Source organism: Paramacrobiotus metropolitanus, unplaced genomic scaffold (genome assembly GCF_019649055.1).
Source record: "Paramacrobiotus metropolitanus isolate TYO unplaced genomic scaffold, Prichtersi_v1.0 Parri_scaffold0000050, whole genome shotgun sequence".
Classification (NCBI taxonomy): Eukaryota; Metazoa; Tardigrada; class Eutardigrada; order Parachela; family Macrobiotidae; genus Paramacrobiotus; species Paramacrobiotus metropolitanus.
Window position 1 is genome coordinate 754181 of NW_026570270.1, and position 14645 is coordinate 768825.

The window sequence follows — 14645 nt, forward strand, 5'->3', positions numbered from 1 at the left end:
TGCAGTTCCAGGGGTGGCTGCAACTGCGACACGAGTGGTTACAATAACCACTCTTTTGCTTTGCAGATCAGGTCAAGGCAGTTCAGTGGTCACTTTCCAGTTTCCAAGGATCCATTTTATGACCACTTCGCTTGGTTTTGGGCATTTTGCCGACGGCTCCACTTGCGCGGGCTGGACAAAATTTTAATTTGGCTTTTTTGTGGGCCTGAATTATTGGCGTATCGGCTCAAGCCAGTAAATATAGTTAATTAATTTTGATGTTTATGTCTGTATGTTTTGCCACGTACCGGCTCAGCTCACTCGAGTGACGAACACAAATCTTTTTTTTTACCTTTAATTTTAATAATTTTCGCCTAATTTGTACGCTTCGATTTATCAATCCATTGGCTGTATTAACGACGACTTTGCTACGTACAATAATTTCCTGCAACTGCAGTTAAATACATTAATGCACTTAACTGAAGCAACGGATATAAAGCACTGTCCTAGCAGCATTCTGCTTAATTCGCACTTGAATATAGAAGTTTCGTAGAGGAAAATTCGGGCCTTATTAATTTTCACAGCTCTGTTGTCGGGTTACTGATCATGAGGTACACCAGATTTTCAAACGGCATTTTTCGCACTGCCCGATGTTGGAAGATTAATAATATTGGCGGCCCGTGTCTGGCGTCGTGCTTCGTTTAGAATATTCAGGGCGCCATTTGCTTCTAATTTCTTGGCTAACGTTATGCCGGCTTGCACAGCAGCGTCCAGCATTGTCCTGTTTAGGTGTTGGTGGTGGATACTAACATAATCGCTGTCCAGCTGGTATTCGTTCTCCACCGGCTCCACCGGAAGTAAATTCACCTAAACAGGCGTCTGCGTTGATGCACTGGCAGACTTCTTTTTCGCATTTACATACGGTACAAGTACCTCAATACAATCTTCTACCGCTTGAGATCCATCCAGACTATACACTCCGGCTTTCATCGAAAGCTACAAAGAAATTTCTATAATTCTGTACAACCATTTGACGCAAACCGCAACGCAAGTATCTGTATCAGTTGATATGACGTACCTATTAATTATTGATAATGTATTAATCAGGTAACTAATTAACAATTAGTTGTATCGATTAAGTGTGCAACAATGTTTATACAAGTAGGACAAAATTTTACGCTCGACGCGTGTATACGAAATTCGGTACTTAATAATCAGCCAAAACGAAGAGGTTTGAACTTTGATGTATTACATAATTCAAATTAATTAACGTAATAACTACTGTGTTATTCGTCATTGACTTACAGTATGTTCTTGAATGCATGTACTGACCGCACACGGTACGCTGCAACCGCCCTCCTAAAACACAAAATCATAATTCCTTAAAACAGAACTGCTGATGACCGATGCGATCACGCCAAAAAGCCGTAAATGTTTAAGAGCACTGTAATCAATAGTTTTGTTGGCCCAAATAATAATTGTCTCCGGACGTACCAAATACTTTAACAGTGCCCTTTCCGCAACGCAGCACAACGTTGTATCGGGGTCGACCAACCCTCGCAGAAGGTTGCATGTTTCCACATCATCACTGCGACATTCGACGGCCAGCGCACCCTGACCCACGGCGTACAAACAATCGGCAGTCGGCAAAATCTACAACCTACTTGTATTAGTGACTGATTTGCTAATTTTTCCGAATTGTAACTCGGGCAAGCTAATCTTAAAATAGTTGTATATATACGTGCCTGAACGTACTCGAAGATACATAGCAGTTGTATTTTTAATAAGCAGAAATTAACCTCGTTGACACTGAAAAACCAGAATTACAGGAAGTCACTGCCACTCACAATGCTAATTCGATCTTGCCAACCCAAACGCAGCAGTCCAGCTGTAGCGAGAATCAAAGCATCGTAGGGGCTGTTGGCATCATCCAGTTTCCTCAATCGGCTGTTAAGATTACCTCTCTACAACGGAAGTGTATTTCATAAAGTATAAAATTATGTATTCGTAAATCAAAGCACAGCTATGGGCCAGTGTCTACAATTCGTGCAGAATACGAAATTCCACGGCCATGATCGAATGTTCCGGTCAAATCAGCGAAGGGTTTTGTTCTTCGAATGATAGCGGGCGTCATCAAGTCTGCTCGATCGCTTACCACATCTTTGAAGAGCAAATGCGGATAATGCCGTTTCAGTTGTGCCGCGCGACGCAGCGAACTCGTTCCCACAACCGCGCCCTCCGGCAGATTGGCCAGTGTCCATGTGTTGCCGGCTTCCTGTATTGTCTTACAGCGCGCATGGTGATCCTGGCGAAGTACTACGGCATCTTGGGGATTTTCTCGTCTAACCGGGAAGATTTACAGTGCAGTTATATCGCAAACTTCACTTTCTTGCAAACCATTGTGGTTAACAAATCAGCATACTTACAGTAAAACTGCTGCGATGGTTAGTCCTTCCGGTAAGGTTGAGGGTAAATCTTTTAGGGAATGCACGACAAAATCGACTTTCTTCTGGTCCAGCGCTACTTCTAGCTCTTTTGTGAACAACGATTTTTCACCAATCTAAAACCACCAGTATAACTATTTCTCTCAGGTTTGTATCATTGTGATTGTACTGCCAGCGAAGCATATATGTAAATGTTCCATGTAAACGTACTATACAGTATTCGGCAAGATAAAATTAAATACTGTAATATTTCATTTTATTCAACCAAATTAGAGAATTTAATCATGTACCAGAGTAGAAAGCAAACGCACCTTCGACAGCGCCGTGACTTGGATGTCATCTCCGATAGTGTCCATTCCAACTTGAAAAACACAAACAAATAACTGACAGGAGAAAAAGTCAGCGAATGCAGAACCAAGCGACTCGCTCTTCACGAATCAGACTTACTTATGGAGAAATCCACTCGCGAATTTATTTCACGAAGCCGACTGACCACATAATTTGTTTGCACTATGGCGAGCTGTAAAATTTCCACTAACAATATAAAATGATTGAACAAATGACGGTAGATTACGCGAATGTAAACGGCAGGATGGTTACCTGGCTTCTTCGAGTTCCCACGCAGAATTCTTTTTGACATGGCAGCGGCAGCGTCTCGCTGGAATTTATCTGTTTCAGGCCGTTCCCGACAGGTGCCTGCATGATTAATTCAATATTTCTCTTTTCAGAGATATTTTTATCAATAAAAGCAGTATCGCAGCATAATATTTTTATTGAGAATTGTCGATTATATTACCGTTCACTGTACAGTAAATGAAGTATCGTACCCAACGAACGAAGAATCACGGCTTGGTGGATTGTGTCTTCCGGTAGGAACGTGAATGACCCTAGTTTGCAGTGTGTTGTGCAGCAGATAAGAGATAGCCATCGCCGGTCATAGTCTGGTTGTTCTTTTAAACAACCTTTACCCACAACGTATGTACTGGACATGTAATAAGCAAACAATACGTACTAGTTATTACATCTTCCTAAAATAATTTAATTTTTTTGACAACCTATTTACTGATGTTTTATCAATTACTTTATAGTAGTTATTAATTTTACAGCACAAACGGCTAGGATCGCTGCCATTTTGATCACACGTACCGCTCCGTAACTGCAGCACAGTTCCTGTCACGTACTGTATTGCAGCGATTTTTATTGTGTTTTCTTGTACCTACATTCTGTACCTATGTACCTACATACCTACATACTGTACGTATGTCTACAGACGTATGTCTGTACCGTACGTTTGTACTGTATCTATAATATAGTATAGATATTTTGAGAATTCTTAATAGCATCGGAAGTTGTAGGATTGCTTCCATTTTGGTACAGCCTGTTGATGTGCTATACTTACTTCCAGCTTTTCATGTATGAAGTTTATGTTGCACCTCCTTTTGCAGGGGACGAAATCCTAGAACTACTTTGTTGCTACTGGGTAGCTGGGTGTTCTTCTCCTGTCCTTCTTACATATCTTTAACTGCCCGTGGTGCTGGGGACGATGCTGTTACTTTACAACGGCTCGATTCTACGAGCGGTATTGTTTGATCTTGCACGAACTACATCTCCTGTAAAGTACTAAGGAACGCTTTTGTTTCTTATCAATAAACTATTCTTTTCTGAAGACCGTTGCTCTTACATCTCCGGAATTTTCCACACTCTTGATGGGACGAATCCGTGTCTCCCCAAGGAGTCTCAAGGCCTACCAGAATATAATGCAAAATTAACTTGGCCTTTAGCACTTAAATACACCCATGACACAAGTAACTATAAAAATTTCAGAAAGGTCAATGAAAACCTGTCTTGACAATGTTTGACTATTAACGATACTTTATGGCCAATCTTTATATCATACGCCGTAAATCATCGCATAAACGACAACAAAAATCAATAAGCAATCAAAATTCCGCAAGAGTTTACAATGCCATTCTGTGGAACTGGAGTTTGTCATCAGAACTGGTTCAGCAAACAACGCATATTTACGCGCTGCTCCCGTGTTTCCTTATCTTACATAAAAAATCTTTGGTAAAATCAGTCTGTTCATATCCAACAAACTGAGGTAAAACACTATATACAACTGCGTCAATCGCACAACTGAAAGACTAGTTTACGAAGAGGAGCTGCTTTTCGGCTCACTATGGCCACTGCGTTCCCGCTGCGACGTGGACGACGCCGGGGCCGTAGACGTGGCCGTCGACATGGACGCATCGGCCTGTCGTTGTCCCCAGTGGGTCACTTGTAGCAGGGGATTCTTCGTCAGGGAGGACGAGGAATCCGGACTAGACAGACGCTGACGCGAGGGGATGACCCCGTGGTTGACGAAATTGAGGTACTCCGTCTTCCGCCCCGGGGCGTGCAGGCTGGGCAGGGACGCCTGAAAGTCGGGGTTGGTGTAGGCCCAGGGATTGCGCTCCATGTCGCTCATGAAGAGCTTGGTGGTGCGGGGTAGTCGGGTGAGGGTATAGTCCTGGGCGTTGACGCTGGAGAGTTTCGGCGGGTTGGGCTGGTCACTGGTCAGGGAGATGGAGAACTCCCGGCCGCGGCGACGGTGCAGGCGGACGATGAAGATTGTGGCGATGACCAATAGGGCAAGACCTAAAAGTGCAGCAGAATAGTGTCAACATTTTTTAGGACGCAAGCAAATCAAATCTTTCCGACTTCAGAATGACAAAACTATTGCAAAAAATGAGGATGTTCGATTCACTTTTAATACGTATTCGAATTCGTTTTTAAACACTCCACCCTTGTTTGTTGTCTTCCCACCAAAACAAAGTTTTCATAAATAAATGTTTTACGTTTTATTTGCAAAAAATTCTCTCATGACTTGCGAATCAGAAACTATACAAATCGCCAATAGACTTCATGTAAAAAATTAAAACGAAATAAACTAAATTAAAGTGACCTTATATTACGCTGAATGAGCACTGCGCGCCAATCTTCGTATAGTATGCACTATGCCTGCGTACATATATGTCGGCGAAAACGTCACAGTCATATACTGTAATTACGTATGTAGGAAAAATAAATAAGCATACTTCGAAGTAGCCTTCGTTAATAAATACTTAATTTGAGTGTACCGCGCGAGCGTAAATTGTTGCAACTTGTGACGTAAAGGGGCAACATTATACGCTGGTAATTACAAGTTTCTTACCAACAAGTGCGCCAACCACCACGTAAATCACTCCCGGATAGAACCGACCGGAACTCGGCGCAATCTGCAGGTGGGCGAGTGTCTGTTCGTCCGCCATATCATCCCGCGTACGGGTCAACGCGACCGCCCGGTACACTTTTTCCGTGAAGTAAACCGAGAAGTTGCCCCCTTCCACAATCCTCTGATGCAGATATCCAAAATGATTGGCATGCTCCCAGGTGGGCATGGAGAAGTTGACAATCACCGAGCCGCAGGCGATGGACCACACGTGCACATCCTCCACGGTCAGCGTCTCAAAACGCTCCAGCAGCGCTTTGGAGAAGGCTTGCACGAAACCCTCCGCGGCCTCGTGGGACTCCTCGATCTCGTGACAGCTCCCGTTTAAGGTCAGCAAATAATACACGGAATGGTTAGCGTTGAGGAGTTCCGCTTGTTCCTCCATGTGATGGTAGTATTCCGGCTCCGGCGTCGACGTCCGGCGCTGCGTGACCGGTAAAAGTTTGGCTTTGTTGGTGAAATTATTCGACGGTGTAGTTCGACTTTCCGACGTCACATTTTTTATGGGTTTAGCAGAGAAGGTAGTCGGTAAACGTGTTGTCACCGTCGTGGAAGATTTCGGGATTGTCGGTGTAAAGGTTACGGACGCCTTGGTCAACGGTGTCCGGTACTGGAGATCATTGCTCCCGCGATAAAACGCCGGAGGTGTCGGCCAGGGCAGGGACATACTCCCTTGGTAACTGGGAACGGAATATTTCTCCCGGGATGCGTAGGGATCGTCGTGCTCCAGTTTTCCTTCCCGTTGCATTACGTTCGTGCTTGAATGCGGCGCTGTGGTATTGAGATCGGGTACAACGGTGGTGTTGGGTGCGGTTGTTTTAAGTTTGGGAAAATTTGGCTGGAAGATGGTTTTGTTGAAAAGGGAATGTTTGCGCCAGCACTCCTCACCACAGTCGTATAAAAAGTCGTCGAACGATGTGGTGTTGACCGGTGTGTCGGCTGGAGACGGCGTTGTGGAGTTATGGATCGCGACTGTAAAACAAAAATTTAAATTAAAAATGTATGTGTGAAAATGAATTATTATTCGAGACCGCCCTTGTTACAGGCAAAAATCACCAGGCAGGGCATGGAGATTTGTATAGGTGGTACTTGAAAACTGTAATTGTAGTTAGCGATCGAATGGCATACCTCACTGCATACGCAGTTTACATATACTTGTATAAACTGTGGGAAATACGGTAATTCAGACCGGTTAATTGAATGCTAACTGAACGGTCGCATTAAGCAATTACATTTACTGATTTCTATTATATTTTTTTATTAATTACCACGATATATATTTATGTATATATCTATTCGCTCCATATTGCTCATAAAGAAAATTCGCAAACCGAGACAATCGTTCTATAAACAACAAATTCAGTAAATTGCTTTTTAAACTCAGTGACGTCTGTATACACTGCAGTTGATGGTAAAAACATTTTCGTTACTTTACATAACACGGCCGCCGTCTAATTGGGCAGATAATGCCTAATCCCATTCAGCCGGCAACGGTGTTGATTTAGCCAATAAAGGTCAGCCTATTGTTGTTTGTGCGATTGCAGGTCGACAGTGGCAAGGTGGTGTATTTACTGTGTTATGACTGACACCAAGCTGGGTATCGCTACAACCTTAACTTATTAGCCATGCCGCGACGCACTGACACTGACCACAAGCGTCTCGCGAATGCCCAAAGCTTACCGGTCATTGTTAACGGTGTCCCACTGGCACATGTAGCGGCGTGAAAGATCAGCCAGATCCATGTAAGAGCAACACTAACCCGCATTTTTCTCACACCCTCCCGTGACCGGCGGTTGTGCTGTTCCATAGCGGTGTGGACGGACGCTGGTATTATGGAAACAGTACATCCATCATGCTGAATCACGCTGGTCGTCAACCGGTTCTCCGTTTGAATGCCGGTGCCAATTACAATTATGATCCTGATGGAATGAATATGTATGATCCACAGATTATCCGATTATAGCCGGTATGCGCTGCATCAGACGGAGTCGGCGATGGATGCAATGTGTGATATATGACCATACTGACACAGATCCATCAGCGCGGTTTAATCCTGATGCAATAATATATGTGACAACCAATTCTTATGATGCCGGTTACGGTTTCCTTTCAATGCGATTGCCTCCAATATCAACACGGGGATTTTAATCGCAACGCTGGTCACTGTAACAAAAAGAAACACCCTTCAATGCCAACGAAATTGTATCGAACAGCCAGTCTGACAATAAGGCAGCATGACCGGAAATGATCTGCTTAGCGTCTTTTCGTGGTCGTGCTATATTTTAAGTTTTTAAGAGACACTGTCAATAGAAATATTCAGTTCTTCTATAACTTATGAATAACTTAAACCGGTTCTAACGATAATACAGTACAATGATTCCGCAATAAAATTTCGACGTTGTTAATTAATTGCCCAATTCAAACAGGGAGCTACAAATAATTACAGAATTGAAAGCAATCTAAACAAAGATTTTTTCATGCGCAGTTTTGATACAATACTCAGATTGTTCTCAACGACTCACTCGAACAGCGTCATAATATGTAACAGATGGCGAACGATACAATAAGTCAATACAGGTCATTACTGCAAAACCGGATAAATTGAACAAAGTCTGTACATTAAATTTTAATACAATTTCCCATCGGTTAACGTTAACTAAACAAGAAATTAACAAAAAAATTTTGCTCCTTTGTATCATAAAAAGGTGAGCATAAAAGCGTCTAAAGAAAAATATTCATAATATCGTATCTACACCGGTGAACGTCGTATATATAATTCAATACACAAATATTGGTTTTATGCAATAAAGGCTTATCATGAACCAACATTAAGTAACAATATATCCAATCAGTGCGATGCGCACGCGTGGTGACCATTCATCGTAACGATACATAACGTTCAATAATTACTGCTAAAAGTTATCAGTTTTCCGGTATGCAATTACATTTGGTAGGTGGAGAGTAGGCGAAAAGAACGAACTGTGAAAATCAACAAGCACCGTGGAGAAAAAATGCTAATAATTTCCGGTTAGCATACGACACAATAAAATGCGCGCCGTCGATAGACGCCTTGGCGGCACAGCATGATTATATATGATGCGCAAGTGTCTGACTTCCGGTGTATGACTGGTCTGCGTCCTAATTTAACAGTCCGCGCTTCCTCGGGCAAATATTGGGAATCATGGCAATCTTGTATCAATACATTGTGCAACAAAAATCAAGATGCATAGCGTTTTCCTTTTTCGATATTTATTGGTTAACGTTACATAACACTATCACCCATTTTATCTGCAAAATTTACAAGGAGGAAATTTCCTTTTTTTTGCAAACAAAACTTTTATTGTAGGTCTATAAATGGATTATCGCTTTAATAATCATTGCGCTTAAATCAGCTGTAAATCAAATCAGTAAAATTTGTTCTGAATGCAGAAATTTTTATATGCGGAAGTAAATATGGCACTCACCGAGATTGCGGAATTATCTAACATCCTCAAGCAAAAATAAAGCAAACAATCCTCTGCAATAATAAAAAATCCCCAAATAATTCGATATTATTGCAGATTTCTGGTAAAATTTGGTGCGTAAATTCTAGACATGTGTAACTGAAATTGTACGGCAAATCAGAATCGCGTGCCGGTGATTGTCCGAGCCGGCTAATGCTGTAGCATCTCTCCAGTATATCGCGCAACACAAACTGCGATGCTGGCCACGATGTACAGTACACGGTGAGGTCAGATCGCGAGTGTGGTGAGTAATCTCAATGGCGCTGATTGTGCGCGAGCGGTCGCGCATCGCATCACCGGGGCTGTCAGGTGTACGTCAAAAACAGCGGAGAAAATATATATCTTTGTACCACTGTTGCTAGTTTGGAATACTACGTAAAGCCGGGGCAGCCGGGCTGCCTATCAAAAGCCCTCTTGACTTCTCCATCACCGTGCAAGATGCCGCTAATCCCCTCCAAGCGGACACGTTTGTGCTTGGGTTCCGAATGTGGCGTGTTAACCACCGGTAGACGTCATTAACGGGCTACACGCACATCCGTGTGCGCCGGAAGCCGTTTTTTACAAAACTGAATACAGGAACAACCAGATAATTAAATTATTTCGAAGCCTATTGATCATGAAAATGACGGTCTTTTTTATATAAAATTTTTTGGCAGAATTAGTAATTATACTGTAAATGCAGTAATACCCGTTTGTACAGGGTACAGCCGGAAATACATGAACTTCCATTTTTTTACAAAAGCGTAAAAGTAATACCAAAACTTTTAAAATAGCCGATAACTAATGTTAATTATATTAACCGAAAATCAAATTGAATATCCAACTAAAACCTGCGCCTTAATACTGAAATCACAAAATACATCTGTACTACTAGTGGTATTCCTTTGTGCAGAGAACAACCGCAAATACATTACGTTCTATTTTTCACAAAGATACACAGCTAATAAGTACATCAATTTCGAAGAAACTGCTAAATTTATTTATCGTCAATAAAATTAAATACCGAACAAAAACCTGCACTTTAAGAATACCGTAAAATGATAAATAACCTACTCCTTATAGTTTATTTTCAAATTCAGACATATTCTCGTGGTTCGGACATATTCGCAACAAATCAAATATTTTGAACTATTTGTTACAGAAAGGATTACATCGAACGGACCATTGTCCGAAATAAACGTTATAAATAATAGGCAAGTTTTCTGATAAAATACCTTAGAGCATTATCGACTAATAAAACAGTTATATACGGTAATTGCTCGTGATTACAGAATGGCTTTGGCGCTCAATGTTCGATAACACAGTATCAGCTTTGGTTTTGCTTGTAAAAAGCTACAACGTTGGCTTAACCACAATCCTTAAGCGCATCTACAAATTTACCAAGAACCGGCAACAAAACCCGGTGGTCATCTTTCAGGTTAACGTAACACAAAATATCGTTCAAGGCAAATACTGCGAACAATACACAATAGTCTTAACACCGACCATCCTAAACACTAACAATTGTGCAGCGGTTGTATGTAAACCACAACTTGACCGGCATTAAGGCCACACTGATAGCATTTAACGAGGCTTCCTCTTTACCGGCAATAACAGTGGTATTATTGTTCGGCTTGCAGCAACTCATCAAAGCCGAAGATTGTTTTGCTGTATCTGCCGAAATTGCCGGTGCAATCGTTTTCACCGTTATCATCCCTCGTAAACGCATGATGTTGACCAAACGGCCTAGAGCATTTCACGGCAGTAATAATAATAATGGTCATCGCTAGAGATATCGCTCCGGCTGACCATGATCTTCTGCATATTATAGTGTACACGTACCGGAACCGATCAAGACGCCGTTAACGACACCATGTGCTTCCTAACACCGCTAATCATTTCCGCAAACGACAACAACAATGTCGACGGGCGGAGTGTGTTATATGTCGTGTTGTGACGCCAGCTGCGTATTAACTATACCGTTTCCTAAATGTAACCCTTAAAAATTCGCATTATTAACGGCTTTTGACAATCCGCTGAGTCTTCGCTGTACATAAGACCTATTTAAAGTGGGCCAGCGTTTTACCGCGACGTGCAGTACACGCGGTGAGTATTGTCTCAAGTAGGATAATTGTTAAAAGCCGCTTGTCATTCAGAATCGTTTCTTATTGAGTTTCATGCCAAAGATGTAATGTATAACGCAACAAATGTTATCGAGAAACTACTTACAGCAATTTGTTGAAATTATCTTGGAGATTGACTGCTGTGTACCTAATAATTATTGTCGCACAAAATCGATGCGGTCCGACTTTAAGATTGAAATATACCGAAGCATAATATTTGCCGGTACAGCTTCAAAACCATGTGATATAAATAATATAATATACTTCGATTTTTCAGATGGATGTAGCACGTATATTTAAATGCGTACTTAATAAACCGGAATAAATAAATTATACAATTGCAGCACGCACACATTTGACAGCAAAATTATTTTTTATTATGCAAAGCAAAAACTGCAAGATGCTGATTTGATTAGCTTATCTTAGCTTAGCTTAGATTTGTAAGTATCGTCGTATGGAGAATACAGTGTGCCTGGTTAATAAATGCCTCTGTTTAAAAGCGCGTAAGGATGTAGTGTTATCATACAGAAAGAAACGCCACAAACCAGTTTGATATAACAATGTATACTAACGAGTAGAGACCCAAAAAATATTCTATTAAGGACTTTTACGATAGTCGATATAGGGTATGTACACTGCGGCATACTTTTCGCTGTTATGAGTACGCAGCGGTGCATGGAAAAGTGGCTAGTTATGCAGCTTCCACTAGCCGCTAAGTAATCAGCCAAAATAATTACGTATTCTTACCTTTCCGGTGCTGACTGCTGACCATCCGTCACGGACCACGGCCGCCAACAACAATACCGCGTCTCGAGGACTATGCGGTCGCTAGAAACTGGCACCAAATTATATAAAAATTATGCAAGAAATTAATATGAATCAAATAATTACGAATCGTTGAAAACTTAGACTAGAATATAGATATACGCTTTAAATTTCCGTTCAGGGAAATTTAAGGCAAACGGAATCGATGACTATGAAATTTTCCGATCAACTGAAATCAGCGGATTGCACAGAACCTGCGTGGGCAGTGCATAAGTGATTTCACGATACCGGGAATTCAACGGGCAGAAACCAAGGATCAATCAATACAATACAATCTCACACAGAGGCTCTCGGCATGAAGTATCGACAATATGAGATTATGCGTTCCACATACCCAATGCAAGGTACATATATACGGCCCGTCCAAGCAGCGATGCGGCATTTGTTCTACCGGAAACACGCATGAGTCATAATTGCGCTCCATCACGGGATCCGGTCGACACTCTACACCTCCCCGTTAACCGGAATTTATTCAGATTTGCAAGAGAAAGTTCGCTATATACATGGACGTTTTTGCTTGGCTTTGACTTGGTCAGCTGCAGTGGAAATCCATAATCAAAATATACGAGTACTGCTCCTGAAATATTTTGGTAAAATTAAATTACAGTCTTTGAAAATCATTACTGGTGTCGTGTATAAGCGTTCACGCCGTTTAAGGCTCCATGAACAATCTTTACTCTTCCACGCCTGTAATGCTCAGTCAGTAGGCACTCGTACTCTCAAACTGTAACAGAAGAACTATGGTGGAAATAAGACGAACGATTCAGGAACACAGAAGATCAGGAATCCCTCAGGAACGAGCTAACTACAACTTCCGGTCGTAAGTCCTGTGAGGATCGGCAAGAGCTAGGACGATTGTGTCACGAGCAAACCTGTATACTAAGCGATAATCCGGGAACAACTATGCACTTCAGTAGGAACAAGTATTGCTGTCTCTTTATCCAATTCACATCACAGTTCACAACGCTAGGAAATCGTAATTAGAAGCAGTCTCAGAAGTAAATCTCAGACTACTGATTGCCGATATTAGTGGCAACCAAAACTTATATAGACTTCGCGTTATGACATCATATACACCGCTAGTAAAAGAGAACAGCAAATTACAGATGAGACTGACTAGATTATCCGTTATGTTGCAGGTGGAAGGCGGACAGTCAGCATCCGTACGTACATCCAGTCGGCTCCGCAATTTCAGGAGAATCCTCACGGGCAACAGCGGCAACAGGTGGCACAGCTGGAGCAACTGGCTGCAGAGACGGCAGTGGATCAACATCCATCTTTTCCAGATCGGATCCATCACCACCATCACAATCAACTTCCATATCAACGTTCTCGTCGGTTTCGACATCAGCACTCTGATCAGGGGATAATACGGCCGAAGGATCCTCACGATCTTCCCCATCATCCGAAACGGAACTTCACTGGGCGCAGAGGACGAGGACGGCGAGACCTTCCTGTACTTGCGCTTCTCCCCACGAGTGCGGAAATTATACGGGCGGGCAGCAGAAGTTGAAGCCTGCGGTTCAGCATTTTCCACGGGACCAGCATCAACAACAGCTTGACGCGCAACTGCATCCGCTTTCTGATGCTTGTCCAGAACTTCAAACAGACGAACAAAAACTGGGTTCAAATATAAATATTGGCGACGCAATTCAAAGGCGATAGGCGTGGGCAAGGACCGCGTAATGGTACACAAATCAAATCGATTAATTAAAGATCCGTTGGTAAACAAAAACCGCGATAAGTATAAACGAGGATAATATCGATGAAATCTGTTTAATCCGGAAAAATAAGCCTCGGTAATCACTAACTGATGCTCACCCCGGTTATCCGCTACAGCCATTCGTGGAAATACTCCGGAATGCGCTCGTTTGCGAGCCGTCTGCTTGGTCTTGAAGACCGGCCGCGGTGCATCCGGGTTGTACGGGGCATAAAGGATGCCACCTTTACGCAGATGCTCTTCATCTGTCATTGAATAAAACGTACAATCATCAGTAACACGGCTGAATGATGGGCCTGGACTACATTGTAGACAATACAGCAAGTAGGAGCAGTGATTAAACAGTGAAACACCGATTAATCACGGTGAAGTAAAGCACGCAAATAGACAGACAAGAACAGAACAGCTATACAAAGCGATGAAAAGCAAGCCAAATATGAATTGAGCAAATAGCAGACCAATAAAAGGTAGCCCGAATAGAGACTAGGTAATACCTCGCTTGGCCTTTACAGACGGAGTCTCAGAAGACGATGGTTCTTCTTCCGTCAGGTCTGGAGTACCCAACTGTCTTTCTGCCTGCGTCTGCAGTTTCTTCGGTGACGGCTGACGGATCTCAACGTCAGGATTGGCAGGGAATGATCCTCGGCGGGCCTGACGGCGAACCACAGCAGCATTGCGTCGCGAAATCGTTCGTCGCCGTTGCTTATCATATCGGCGCTGTAAAGCATCGACTATCACATCTGCCCGACTGGCTGAAGGCTGTTGATTCGCTGCTGCACTTACACTTGCAGATGGTGCAGGAGATTGTGCAGAAAACACTGG

The 14645-nt window shown here is 42.5% G+C and overlaps 2 protein-coding genes across 7 annotated transcripts; both read right to left on the minus strand.

The window, feature by feature from the left end:
* Positions 1–137: 137 nt before the first annotated feature.
* On the minus strand, positions 138–3321 carry LOC129592213 (porphobilinogen deaminase-like). 2 transcript variants are annotated; one of them, XM_055488185.1, is made up of 11 exons: positions 3251–3321; positions 3024–3119; positions 2871–2943; positions 2735–2784; positions 2406–2539; positions 2135–2321; positions 1827–1943; positions 1474–1632; positions 1285–1338; positions 913–975; positions 138–846 (listed from the first exon to the last, which is right to left on the minus strand). In XM_055488185.1, exons 4-11 carry the CDS (start codon positions 2777–2779, stop codon positions 604–606), a joined length of 1002 nt encoding a protein of 333 aa, XP_055344160.1. In that variant the 5' UTR covers positions 2780–2784; positions 2871–2943; positions 3024–3119; positions 3251–3321; the 3' UTR covers positions 138–603. The 2 variants fall into 2 exon arrangements, with proteins under 2 accessions (XP_055344160.1, XP_055344159.1); XM_055488184.1 differs by lacking the exon at positions 3251–3321 and having other exon boundaries at positions 139–846; positions 3024–3241.
* Positions 3322–4301: 980 nt separating this feature from the next.
* On the minus strand, positions 4302–13101 carry LOC129592211 (uncharacterized). 5 transcript variants are annotated; one of them, XM_055488178.1, is made up of 6 exons: positions 12821–13101; positions 12438–12680; positions 12026–12113; positions 7354–7836; positions 5617–6645; positions 4302–5060 (listed from the first exon to the last, which is right to left on the minus strand). In XM_055488178.1, the coding sequence occupies exons 4-6, from the start codon at positions 7478–7480 to the stop codon at positions 4573–4575; spliced, it is 1644 nt and encodes a 547-aa protein (XP_055344153.1). In that variant the 5' UTR covers positions 7481–7836; positions 12026–12113; positions 12438–12680; positions 12821–13101; the 3' UTR covers positions 4302–4572. The 5 variants fall into 5 exon arrangements, with proteins under 5 accessions (XP_055344153.1, XP_055344154.1, XP_055344156.1 ...); XM_055488179.1 differs by having other exon boundaries at positions 12438–13101; XM_055488181.1 differs by lacking the exons at positions 12438–12680; positions 12821–13101 and adding an exon at positions 9138–9190 and having other exon boundaries at positions 12026–12400.
* Between the last annotated feature and the right edge of the window lie 1544 nt (positions 13102–14645).

Excerpts from the sequence above, each read along its gene's own strand:
- LOC129592213 (XM_055488184.1), bottom strand. The coding sequence starts at position 3,125 with ATGCAGGCACCTGTCGGGAACGGCCTGAAACAGATAAATTCCAGCGAG. Across the intron at positions 2,944-3,023 it reads TGGGAACTCGAAGAAGCCAG|CTCGCCATAGTGCAAACAAA; the intron begins GTAACCATCCTG and ends GAAATTTTACAG. Across the intron at positions 2,785-2,870 it reads GCGAGTGGATTTCTCCATAA|TTGGAATGGACACTATCGGA; the intron begins GTAAGTCTGATT and ends GTGTTTTTCAAG.
- LOC129592211 (XM_055488178.1), bottom strand. The coding sequence starts at position 7,480 with ATGGAACAGCACAACCGCCGGTCACGGGAGGGTGTGAGAAAAATGCGG. Across the intron at positions 6,646-7,353 it reads GACACCGTTAACAATGACCG|TCGCGATCCATAACTCCACA; the intron begins GTAAGCTTTGGG and ends TTTGTTTTACAG. Across the intron at positions 5,061-5,616 it reads GGTGGTTGGCGCACTTGTTG|GTCTTGCCCTATTGGTCATC; the intron begins GTAAGAAACTTG and ends CTGCACTTTTAG.